This window comes from Pleurodeles waltl, chromosome 4_2 (genome assembly GCF_031143425.1).
Source record: "Pleurodeles waltl isolate 20211129_DDA chromosome 4_2, aPleWal1.hap1.20221129, whole genome shotgun sequence".
In the NCBI taxonomy this organism is placed as follows: Eukaryota; Metazoa; Chordata; class Amphibia; order Caudata; family Salamandridae; genus Pleurodeles; species Pleurodeles waltl.
Genome location: NC_090443.1, coordinates 743370097 through 743382917, shown reverse-complemented (window position 1 = coordinate 743382917; position 12821 = coordinate 743370097). Strand labels below are relative to the sequence as shown.

General features: G+C 43.6%; 1 protein-coding gene across 2 annotated transcripts in view; it reads left to right on the top strand.

Annotated features, from left to right (window-relative positions):
• The window catches only part of GPSM2 (G protein signaling modulator 2), a 397434-nt gene that overhangs the window by 137126 nt on the left and 247487 nt on the right, over positions 1–12821 (top strand). For both annotated transcript variants that reach the window (XM_069232396.1, XM_069232397.1), the window contains one exon: positions 11758–11893. In XM_069232396.1, coding sequence (XP_069088497.1) covers positions 11758–11893 — 136 coding nt within the window. The remainder of the gene's footprint in view (positions 1–11757; positions 11894–12821) is intronic.

The following is a 12821-nucleotide window of genomic DNA, read 5'->3' as shown; positions in this document are numbered from 1 at the left end:
AAATTCCTGGACATTTTTTGTGAGCCCTCATGCTAAAAACCTACTGTAGCAATTATGGTCTGTTACAAAGCAGTTATTTCTGATGAAGCCATCTTCCCACAGATTTAACACCTGTGTGACCTCACTGGAGTAGTTTAGATCCTAGGTGGTGTCAGTTCTTGTGTTTCCATACCTTATCATTGCTGGTCTGGACAAATAGGCAGATAACATAGACCTGTCCAAGGTGTGCCACTTTTGTTCTTCAGACAGTGCATCGAAAAGCCTTGTGCTCTAAGTTTCTTCCTCAAGCTAAACCAAAATGTATTTCCCATGGTACTTCCAGGTAGTATCAAAAGAACTAGACTTAGTCATAAAATTCACTTCTGGCACCATCTCGCATTGGCTGGAAACGGTCACCTTCTTTCTATGCTGCTACTGGAGCACTCAATGGGAATTTGCAAAACGTAAGCAGTCAGCCTACTACACCACACGGAAAAGCTATTTTCCATTCTGATGAACAGTGGCTTGGGTGCCTCAGAACAGTTCCTGGATTCTACAGACACTGTGATTCGGTCCCTGGGCGCATGGCTATCACACTGAGCGTTGGAGGTTTTCTTCTGGTCTTTCAGATGTCTATGCAATCATCATGGAAATTCCCTTTGATGGCGAGTGGTTATTAGGAAAGGCTGATTCCATGTTACCCTTCAAAAAAGAGCAGCGCTTTGTTGAGCTCCTCTATTATGTGAGGTACATTTTTGCAGCTCACATCCACATATCAGCTAGTATCTCAGTTAGTTAAGTCATATATTTGGGTCTCACAGCACTCCGCCTTACGTTACTCATTGATCAGAAAACAGGTAAAAACTCATTTTTAATTCTTCCTACATCTCTATTTGAGGGATTATTTTACAATGCCCCTCTGTATTCCTTTCAAGGCCCGCCCACCCAAAGTATCTAATCCTTTCTAGTCCTAATTTTGGGGGCAAACAGAAATGGGGTGTAAGATAGGGGATTAATGGCGCTCGGGAAGCTAATTGGCCAAGTGTAGTCTCAGGGGTTACCTGCACAAGGGAAAACACCTATCCCTTACCGGTTCAAAAGAAACCCAACAAAGATTACCAAAATGTGAGGTCCCCCCCTTTTTTTTTCTTCTTTTTTTTTCCTTTTTATAATTTGTTATTTTTCAAAGTTATCTAGTTAACAGTCAACCAGGTCAACATTCAAGTGAGTAAAGTTCAAGTGAACGCAATCTTTAAATATTACGCCAGCCTTTACAAAGTCCAATCATATCAAAGATTTATTGGATCACATCTTCTGATTATCAACATCCTTCATGAAGATACACTGTCAGGTAGTCCTTCTCATCACGTTTTAATTTTCGGGCTTTTCTCTGTGTGATTTCTTCCTGATACTTAAGCAGTGTTTCTTCCAAGATCTTATAATTTTTATCAGTAGCTTCCTTAAGATTTAGGTTGGCAATTTCCTTTTCTAGAATCCCAATATCTCTTTGTAGCTGTGTCACTTTCCTCTCTGGGGGCAGCCCTCTCTTCTTAGACATAATTTTTTGGTTAACATGTTATTTTAGGGGTCTCTTGCACCCCTATTCCAAGCTGTCATTAAACCTAGAGACCGCAATATTTTGACATACTTACCTCTGTACACCCAGTGTACATAATTTCACAGTTTTCTCAGTAGAGACCCCTGAAGTCTGTGTAGGTGTTTACATTACTTTATTACAAAAAGTATTAAAATGCGAGCAAGATCAGAAAGTGTAGCTAAAAGTGCTGGTCTTGTTCCACTCACTAAGACACCCGTCATCTCTACTACTATCTATTCTTTCCGAGTATGTTCAAGTGAACCATGCCTTGTGTAGGATGTTTACTTTCCCCACTCAGATTCTTGCTGATCTCCCTTGGAACCTGAAGTTTCTTCCCATTTATCATCGTTCTGCTCATCTACGTCTGCTCTCCATCTCACGGTGTCTTGTCAGTTGCTTATTATTTTCTTATATAAACTGGAGCTATTATTTTTTCAAAGGAGGGGTTCAGGGATAATTATTTCCTCTATTAGGGAGTAACCATCGATGTCAGTGCATATGTGCCTCTAGTGCATGCCTAAGTTGCAAATATCTGTAGGGCACAGTCTCGGCCAAATTGTAGTTTCATGTTAGAGTATCAAAGGATATTGGTTCATTGTTATCCCATGTGTTTTCTAGTTTGCTGATTCCTCTTTAGTCCTATTTCTGAAATTCATGATGATTGCCACCCTTTCTTAGCTGGTCACTGTCCCTAAGCAGGGCTCTTTTTTTAAAACCTCCTCCAATCTCAGCCACCCACATTCTTTTTAGGACCACTTGCATGTGTGGAGGCGAAGATATGCTACTCCTACAAGGGGCTGCGGGATATCCCTGGTAACCCATTGGATGTCTGTTGATCCTTAAGAATGATTCATTTACTATATTAAAAACAAAGTGGCCTTATGCTTCTAAACTGTTTCTAAGAATTACTATTCACTGCTGTCACTGTTATTTTGCAGGGCTGTGTTACTTGAATTCCTTAGTTAATTGGCACAACTCAGTTCTATTTAACGGGGAGATACTGCTTTGGGACTTAGTCATAAATAAGGCGACGACTCTGCAACATGATATATCAATCCGAAGAAAAGTTAACTTTGTAATGATTTTTTGGGTGGATACATTATGCTCCCACACATTTCACAGTGCCCTTCCTTCCCTGACGAGGAATTGCCATGACAGATAAGATCCCAAGCTATATACACTTGTGTGCTGCTGCCGTTGTTGCTCTCCGTTCCTCTCATCATACCTTGATGATTCACAGGAAAAGGTACTTGGAACTGACACCACTGTTCCGGTTGGCATATTATATACTCTGATCTTGTGACATCTGCTGGACAGAGTTGTGACTGAACCTGCATTGTGCCACTGGCAGCGCTGAAGAGCTGTTACTGGGCAGAAGGTTCTTGTGAACCAGCACAGTATCACAAAGGAATTTAAGGAAACTGCCATAAGATATTATATCCACTGTAAATATTGTTACAGAAGGTGGGTTACTTTTTCTTTACAGTGGATAGTCATATAATAATTGGGAATCGTCTTTGACAGCCTGCCTTTTCTCTGTTTGGAGTCACAGAGCTAAGTTCTACATAGCCATTCTCCCTGGTTGCCCCATCTCTACGTTGCAAACTCTGCCTCCGTAAGAAAGTAGTTTCAATTGTGGCTCCTTTTTGCCAGAAAGACCATAAGTAGAGGGTATCACCATAAGGCTTTTGTCCTTGGGCTCATGTCCCAAGGCAGTGCCCTGGAAATAACCTGCCATCATATGCACTCTTATCTAAAACTCCTTCCCCAGCTTTGGCATTACACGTTCAGGGCCAGTGGAGGTCTAGCAATTCCATGAATGTACTAAACTTAAGCTTTTTGATGTGTAACACTTTTCAGATTTTTTAACCCTTTAGCAAAAGCAAATTATACTCATCTGTAATAGCATCTTTGCAGTTTCATGGCTGGTATAGCTTCACAGACAACTTACTTGACTGTCTTGGTCTACAAGCTTTAAACCAATCTTGTGCAAAAGTCATACAAATACTATCTTTCTTTTTGAGGTGGTTTTACGGAGCACTGTAATTGACAACCACCTTCCAACCTAGTAGCTCCCTTTGTATGCTTCCAGAAGGAGGACATAAAATGCAACATATTTCCCCAGGCCAGGGAAATTTTCTGCAGGTATTTTTGTTTCATTGACCTCTTTAAATTGAAGACAGTCTTCTAGTTTATTTGGTACAGGGTAAGAGAATGTTAGGTTTCAAGACAATACTACTGCCGTCCCTTGTCCTGATGCTTTCCTTGTTCCCAGGTTCATATGCAATGTCGCAGCAGGTCGAAGTCTTTCATTCGGCTGTACTGCACATATTTGGCACACTTCTAGCTCCCTCAGATGTGCCTTTGGCCCCCAAATACCCGCAGGGAACCTGTCTGGTTACAATTTGCATGTTCGCCCATGGCACAGTGTGGACCCTTGAACTCACTGAGTTTAGTGCGGACGTTGAGACCTGTAATGCTATCTGTATTTAACCACTGACTGCATCTTGAACACTGACTCCATTTTGTGCATAGCTTAGCTTCAGATGCCGTCACATCGGTGGCACACGTATTTTTTCCACAACGCTTATTTTCTACACTGAATGTGTTTGTGCTTCTTCTCACCAGCACTGACTTGCACTGTGCAGGAACATAACATAGGGGATATGGACAGTAGACGTGATAAGAGTCTCAGCTTGGGAATGTTTTCATTATGGAAAAGTACTGCTTCTCTGCTACTGGAATGCACATCGGAGCAGGGCTTGTTTCTTTGTGTGTTTTCGACACAGACTGAGTACAGCCAGCGCTTGAATTTCATAACCTATGCAAAGGGAAGGAAAGGTAACCAGAACCTTCCTGTTGGGTTTGTTTAAGGTATATAAGGTGGGGAGGTTTGGTGCTGAGGCAGAAGGAATTCATTTTGTGGGTGGACGCACTGCCCAGAAAAAAAGGCCCATTGGGGAAGCTGCTCCTATCTCAGCTGTCCAGGGTTCCACAGCTTAACCTTGGCTCCAGGATGATGATGATGTTGGATGATTCGATCCCCCATGGTGATGCATTTTTATTCTTAATTATGTAGCTTGGCTGTGCACACGTGTGTCTGTGTGTGTGTGTATTGTTATATGTGTGCGTGTGTTCACTGCATTCATCTCCAAAATAACCCTGCCTAAGCTCTTCCCTCCTCTACCACATCTAGCTCACCCCAAATCTCAGTCTTCTACCATGATCTCCCAAACAACCCTACTAAGTTCTCACTCATTTCTCACCTTTGACTCATCCAAAACCCCTCCTGCTACTATGATCTCCCTATCCCTTTCCACAGTCTCTTCCATCCTCTATCTCTGTTACTTATCCGAAGCCTCATCCTATTACTATAAACTCCCAATGAACACTTCTGGATTCTTCCCTCCTTTAGCCCTCCATTACTCTAGTTAATCCAATTAACAAATTCACAAATCCTCTGCTCAAATTAACCCATAATAATACTAATATTTCCCTATACTAATCCACTACTAATTCCTTTTGGAAAAACGCTTTGACGCCTCATCAGGGGTAGTAAGCGCTATATAAATACTATCACGATACAATACAGTTATTGATGCTTTGTACTTTTTTATGCCCATCATTGTTTAACTGCTGTAAGTATTCTAGCATTTACACATGATTTACTGCATTCAAGTTAAATGCTCATGTTTATATTTTTGTGTGCTTTCATTTGAAATCTGGGAAGTGCCTTCAAAAATTCATTAGTCAAACTAGGAGTGCCTCATTCCTTGGCATCGTTTTCCTCTTAGTTTGAAGCAAAGCAGAACAGGACCGTTGCAGAAATCTGCACCAGTTCCTTAAGTGTTGTTGGAGGATGTCCCTTAATTTATTTATGACAAATTTATTGACTTCAAACCGGCATCATCTTGCCCTCTACAGAGGCCACGTCCAGATGTTCCACAACCACTACTGAATACATCTAACTCGTACACAATTCCATTGCTGCACAGTCATGCACAAACATAACGTTCAACTTTTTGGCTTAGACCCTGACCAGAGCCAACCTTATGGAAATGACAAAAGTTGGGATGGGGAAGCGTAGTGCAGGCCCCTTCAGCTCTAACGGTGCAAGTGGGTCTCCAACAGTTCAGGGGGCCCTATGACCTTCGGGGGGAGGTGGTAGTCCCCATTAAGTCAAATGTGTATGAGATTTGTGTGACCCTCATCACATTCCGACAGACAGCTCATAATTTTTTTGTTACACCACTTACTATGAGGATAGCAATGGGTTCATGGACCTGCGGGATACCAGTGTGATGTATATTTCACCTGATACTGGGTTGCTTCCCCCACTGGGCCACCAACAGAGGAAAGCACTTTTTTACCACAATAGTCTGGAGGGTTGCTGAAGTTCTTCCCCCAGTGGAGGTAATAACAAACTTATTGACAAGAGTTCCTACTATCTGGCTAGGAACTAACTGAACCGCATTTGCCCTTTAACGAACCTCTAACTGACACACGTTTGGTAATTCGTGGTGAACCATATTCAGGATTCCCAGTCAACTGCCACTATACACCTGCTCTGGGAGTCCCAGTCTTTCCAACACCTGAAAGTCTGGTGGTACAGATGTACACCAGAGTGAGAGTGGAGCAAAACCTAATGCCTTTTCAACCAGACAGGGAATCATAATGAGTAGACCTGTTTGTAAAGTGTACGTACTCCTCAGCCAGGCTTGCCTTGAATTTGGTTAGCTTAAGCTTTTTGCTGGGTCGCTACACTCGCTCAGTTTGAGACATGGCGGACCCTAGCACCTTTCCGACCACTCCTCGACAAGGGTGTCAAAATGAGTAGGCTCATTTGGAAAGCATAGGTTCCTCTCATCTAGCCTCGCCTTGAGGTCGGTGAACATAAGATGTTTGCTAGGCCGCACACCCATATCCCTCTGGGACATGGTTGGTCAAATTTTACCTGAGGTCTCAAAGGACTTAGGTTTTTTTTTTCTTCCCTTTAGCCCACACCACTGAAGATGGGTGGGATTCAGCCAGATTTGTCATCCACTTGGGCCTGGATGCCACAGACTATGGGCGTAGATCTATGGGAACCAAGCCTAGATGTTGTCCACTTGTTTCTCAGTAAACATACATGCCTTGATGGACATGGGTTTTGATGGCTCCTAAATGTTCACGGGGATTGCAAGTGGTTTTGCGTTTCAATCATGTAGGCCCCACTGCCCACACAACATGTCGCCCAGTCATTTTGAGGTCTGGGCTGTTGGCCCAGTAGACAACCACTTGGGTACCAGAGGAAGTGCTCATCACTGTCTTCCGACCCTCCTGCTACAGCAGAAACTGCAGGCTCTTTTAACCAAAACAGCAATAGAGAGGATGCAGGCCTCTGAAGAAAGGACTGAGTGTTATTCCTGCTCTTTCCTTGTGCCAAAGAAGGGTGGAGGCCTTTGTTCTATACTAGATCTTTTCTGTGCAAGGACTGATTCAAAATGCTCACCCTGGCCCAGGTTTTTTTCTGGCCTGGATCCCGGGGGCTAGATAGTCTCATTGGACCTGCAGGATGCTGTACTTCACTTCTTTGCTCTGCAGGCTCACAGATGCTACCTGTGGGTGACAAGCACTTTCAATTTGCAGTGCTCCCTTTCGGGTTCACCAGTGCTCTTATGGTGTTCACAAAGGTGATAGCAGCGGTTGCGACCCATTTCAGAGGTTTGGGTACAGTCTTCCTCTACCTCAACTGCTGTCTGTAGATGTTGGGCTTGCCACAGTTTGATCATGGCCCATCTCCAGATAATGACAAATCTCTTGATGTCACTGGTGTTCTCAGCCAGGCTACCAAAGTGACACCTGTTTTTTTTTGTTGTTTTTTTTTGCAGGCGCTCTCCTCGATTGGAACCTTCATGAGTACTGTGCACTTTCGAGCCATTCCTTCGGATCATCAAGTCCAGGACATTCGGGCTATGATTCTGATGTTTCAGCCTATGTCTCATTGAGTATGTTCCTGAGGCTTCTTGACCTTCTGCCTTCCTGAATTCTGTTTGTCAGCCGTGCCAGATTGCACATGCAGCAGACACCTCTCCCTGCCCCACCCAAAGTTGACAGTGGTGACAGAAGCATCGCTCCTGATTTGGGGAGGTCATCTGGAAGAGTTGGAGATAAGATGCCTCTGATCTCCATTGGAGATCTGCCTTGACATCAGTTTGCTACAGTTGCAGACGATTCGCTTTGCTTTGAAGGCGTTCCGGCTGTCCTTTAAGTGGCAGCTGGTTCAGAATCCCAAAGGTAGTATTACTGCCATCTGATACTGCAACAAGCAGGTGGGTCCTCGTGAGAAGAGGCTAATCGACTCTGGAGCTGGCAGAATGTTTAAGGTATTTCCCTTGTCGTACATCATCTGGTGGATCGTTAAATGGTAGGGTGGAAGAACCCCTATGGTTCCACATCGCAGCTCATGAATGAAAACTGCATCTGGAGATCAAACAGGACATCTTGTGGCAATGGGGAGAACCCTGGCTTGATTTTATCAGCTCTGCCGACAGGTCCCAAGAAGACTCTTGGAGGTTCGTTTTGTCTAGAGTGGAATACTAGACTCCTGGATGCCTTCCTGCTTCTACTTTTCCTACTCGGAGTTCTGAAGAATATCGGGAATGACTGGGCCAAAATCATTCCAGTTTCTCTGAATTGGACCAGGAGTGTATGGTACCTAGAACTACCGGGCTTGAGCATCTGTCCTCCAATCAGGCTGTCACCCTGGGAGTACTTACTGTGGGAGCAGCAGGGCAGAGTCCTGCACCTGAGCCTACGCAACCTTCCCCTCCATGCAGTGATAGTTGATCCTATTTGATCTTCTTTCTGAGGTTGTTAGTCTTTTTGGCAGCCAGAGGTCCTTCAACAAAATTTGTGCATGCAGCATGCTTGGACAATTTTGTGGCTTGGTGCGGTACCCACCAGTTGGACCCATTGCAGGCAAAACAAATGGGTGTGATGGAGTTTGTTTTGTTTTTGGCCCAACAAGGTCTTTTGCACTGGTCACAGTAAACGTTTACCTGACGTCTGTTTTACGTTTTTCTGAACCAACCTTCCATATTCAAAACACCCTTTGTGGTGTGATTATTATCAAAGGTTTCAGTACGTGCTTTCACCTAAACCCTTGGTGATGCCACAATGGGACTTAAATCTGGTTCTCACATTTCTGATGTGTTCTTTTTTTGTACAAATGTCTAGTTATATATTGCGCCTACTCATTATAAACACAGTCTTCCTGCCTCCAGAAATCGCCTCAAGCCATGTGAGTGACTGTCAGACCCTTTCAGTCTATCTTTCTGTATCCTCTTTATTCAGACAATCCAGCTGCATTCCTGTCGAAGGTGGTGACACCTTTTCATGCTGGACTAGCCATCATACTGTTTTGCTTTGCTCTGCTTCATCCCTCGAAAGAGGAAGAGAGGCTCCATTGTTTAGACCCCAACAGATAACTCAGATTTTACATCGATTACACCGAAGAGCATTGGATTTGCAATCAACTGTTGGTGGGCAAAGCAGCACAGAAATGGGCAGTCTCTTGATGGATAGTCTTAGGATCTGCTATGCATTCGCTAAGAAGCAGCCTCCAGAAGGCCTCAGATTCCACTGCACCAGGGCCAAACCTGCTACGACTATGTTGGCACAAAGAGTGACTGGCCAGGATATTTGTTAGGTGACCTTGTGGGAATTCACAAAGGTTATGTGTCATTACTACATGGAAAAAAGCATGCATTCCTTTACCATGGATTTCTTTTTACCACTCATACGCCTTTACCATTCATTGAAAGTCTATTTAAGGTAAGTATTAATGTAAGTTTATTTTTATTATAACATGTTTTATATATATACATGTGTATATTTTATGTATATATATGTGTGTGTGTGTATGTATGTGTGTGTATATATATATATATATATATATATATATATTATAATTTTCGGGGGAGCCCCCCAAAAACCTCCTTTTTTTTAATTACTCTTACAGCCCAATGCCCCTACCCACTCCTAAAACACCCTTACCACCCAATACCTTTAACCACCCCTAAATTCTTAAAAATACCCTTACCACCAAATAGCGTTACCCACCCCTAAATCCTAAAAACACCCTTAGCACCCAATACCCCTACCCACCCCAAACCCTAAAAATACCCTTAGCCCCCAGTACCGCAACACACCCTGAACCCTAAAAATACCCTTACTACCCAATATACTTACCCACCCCTAAACCCTAAAAACACCTTTACCACCCAATACCGTTACCCACCCCTAAACCCTAAAACTACCCATACCACACTATACCCCTACCCATCCCAAAGCCCCTACCCAATTCTAGGCCTAAAACCCCTACCCAACGCTAAACCTAAACCTTTAACACACACACAAACATGTATACTTATCTTAAATGGGTGGTAAAGGCATTTGTGTTGTAAAACCCTGTGTGGTGTAGACATTGAGTGGTAAAATCCGCGTTGTATAGCCTGTTTCTCATTCACAAAGCACTACTGCCAGTCAGGTCCGTTGAGATGGGTAGCTTCTCACTCAGTCCTTCAGGACATTTTTGTCTGTGCCATTCCACATACCCACAACCTTTGGAGGTATTGCTTTTGTATCTTTTGGTGAGGAATATGCTGTTGGAAGTATCAATCAGAAGAACAAGTTACTTACATTTGGTAATGCTCTTTCTGGTGGATACTCTAGTCAGTGGTTCCCAACCTTTTGACTTCAGTGGACCCCTCCCCCCCACTGAGTCATTACTGGAGCCTGGGGACTCCCAATGAATCTTTATTGGAATCCGTGGACCTCCACCCCCACTGAGTCATTACTGAAAGGTGGGGACCTTATCTGTTAATATTATTTAATTTTCGAAGCAGTCGCGGACCCCCAGGGGTCCCCGGACCACAGGTTGGGAACCCCTGGTCTATATCACTGCAGGTTTCTCACCCCTCTCAGCTCTCATTTCTGTGGCAAGGTCTCTTCCATCTAAGAAGATCCCAAACTAGGAATCTGCGCACTGGTTCATTCAGTTTGCCAAAGGGCTCTGCATCTCAGGTCACCTGAAGAGTTTATTAATAAAATTGACTTCAGCGTGCATGGGTGGCAATAACATGCAGCTCTATTTGTCATTTCTGGAGCAGAATGCTGTTGTCATGGAGTTGCAAGGCACTGCTTGTGTGCAGAAGCACTGCTTTAAGGTTTTCCACATGCAGTCTGGCACCTTGTAAATTCTCAGGGTGTGGAATCTGGATTCGCTAGAGTATTCATCAGAAAGTTAAGTAGCTTTTTCTTTATAGTCCCACCTTTTGTTGTTTTCTTAATCTGTCTCATCTGTTTGAACTACAGCGAACATACTGTCCTTGTATGATAAATTATGTTTGAAATGCCCTGTTTCAATAAACAGGCGTTTTCTGTCAATCGTACCTTTACTTCTTGAACAACAGTCTGTGCTATATTGAGTACCTAAAATAAAAAAAATGCAGTAAACTGTATTTGCTTTTAGTTGTTCATTATTTGGTAAATCCATTGTAGGACACTGAGGCCCTCATTCTGATTCTGGCGGGCGGCGGAGGCCGCCCGCCAGAATTCAGCCCTCCATAATACCGCTCTGCGGTCAAAAGACCGCGGAGGGTATTATGAGTTTTTCCCTGGGCTGGCGGGTGGTCTCCAAAAGACCACCCGCCAGCCCAGGGAAAAACTCCCTTCCCACGAGGATGCCGGCTCGTAATCGAGCCGGCGGAGTGGGAAGGTGCGACGGGTGCTACTGCACCCGTCGCGTATTTCACTGTCTGCTGTGCAGACAGTGAAATACTAGCGGGGCCCTCTTACGGGGGGCCCTGCAGTGCCCATGCCATTGGCATGGGCACTGCAGGGGCCCCCAGGGGCCCCACGACAATCCTTACCGCCATCCTGTTCCTGGCGGGCGAGCCGCCAGGAACAGGATGGCGGTAAGGATTGTCAGAATCCCCTCTGCGGTGCAGCGAGCTGCGCCGCCTTGGAGGATTCTTAGGGGCAGTGGTCAGAATGCCCAAGGGAGCACCGCCGGCCCGCCAGTGTCATAATGAGGCCCTGAGAGTCTTAAGTCTTTTTCCTTTGTATTTAGAGTTCATTTTCTATTTTATGTTGAGAGACTCCTATAAAATTTAATTGTATGTTTGCTTATTTTACAGAACTATTGGAGACCGGCTAGGGGAAGCTAAGGCTAGTGGTAACTTGGGAAATACATTGAAGGTGCTTGGAAATTTTGATGAAGCAATTCTTTGTTGTCAAAAGCATCTTGAAATTTCCAGGGAGATCTCGGACAAGGTAAATTCAGTTATACTTACCCCATTTTTGGAGATAAACACATTTGTAAACAGTTAATAATCTAGGCAATAAATCTAAAAGCTTGTGGTACTCAAAAGAACATGAAAGTTTTCACGCTGCATGCAGTCTTGGAGAGGCTACGTAAACATATAAAAATATACAGCTTGCATACAACAACACATTGTTTTTCTAGTTTTTTTTTTTTCTTTTACACGATTGGAAAATTGTTACTCATCACTGCATAGAGACCAAATTCATACTGGAGGACAACACTATGTGCTGGATGAAGTATTGTTGCTGTGATGTTATGGTGCTATACTCTTCAGTGACAGACATTTCGTTGTGGTCATCATGCAAAATATGAGTATTTTTCGAAGGGAGCAAAACATTAAAGGTGTGAAAGGGCATCAGAAATTGTTGCCCCCTTAACTTGCTTATGTAACTCAATGCATTGTAATTATAGCAGCTGCTTTATGCATTTAATGCACCATATTTACACAGCAGTATCAGTGAGCTCCAGCTAAGGATTGTTTAATCAATTTTACATGATAAATGTATCCTAAAATGCATATCTTACAACCTTGCAACCAAGTCTATCTGCGTACACCACTGATCAAGGGCAGATCACGCTTCCTCTTTGTTCTTCACTTGAATGCCACATTCTAACCATGACGCTCTCTTTCCCTCCCTTGAAACAAGGATAAACTGTAAAGGCACATCTTTAAAACATGAAGACAACTTAACCTCCCACGCTGCTAGCACTGTTTGTAGCCCTTCATTGCTCAATCATCCCACTCCCCTCCCCCACATTCTCAACATTAAATCCCTTGGTGAACCGAAGTAAAACAGTGTATCACCTAATCTCAAAATGCTGATGATAACCAGATTGACTCTATTCAAGAGGTACCCCACCTTAAATAAATCAAAA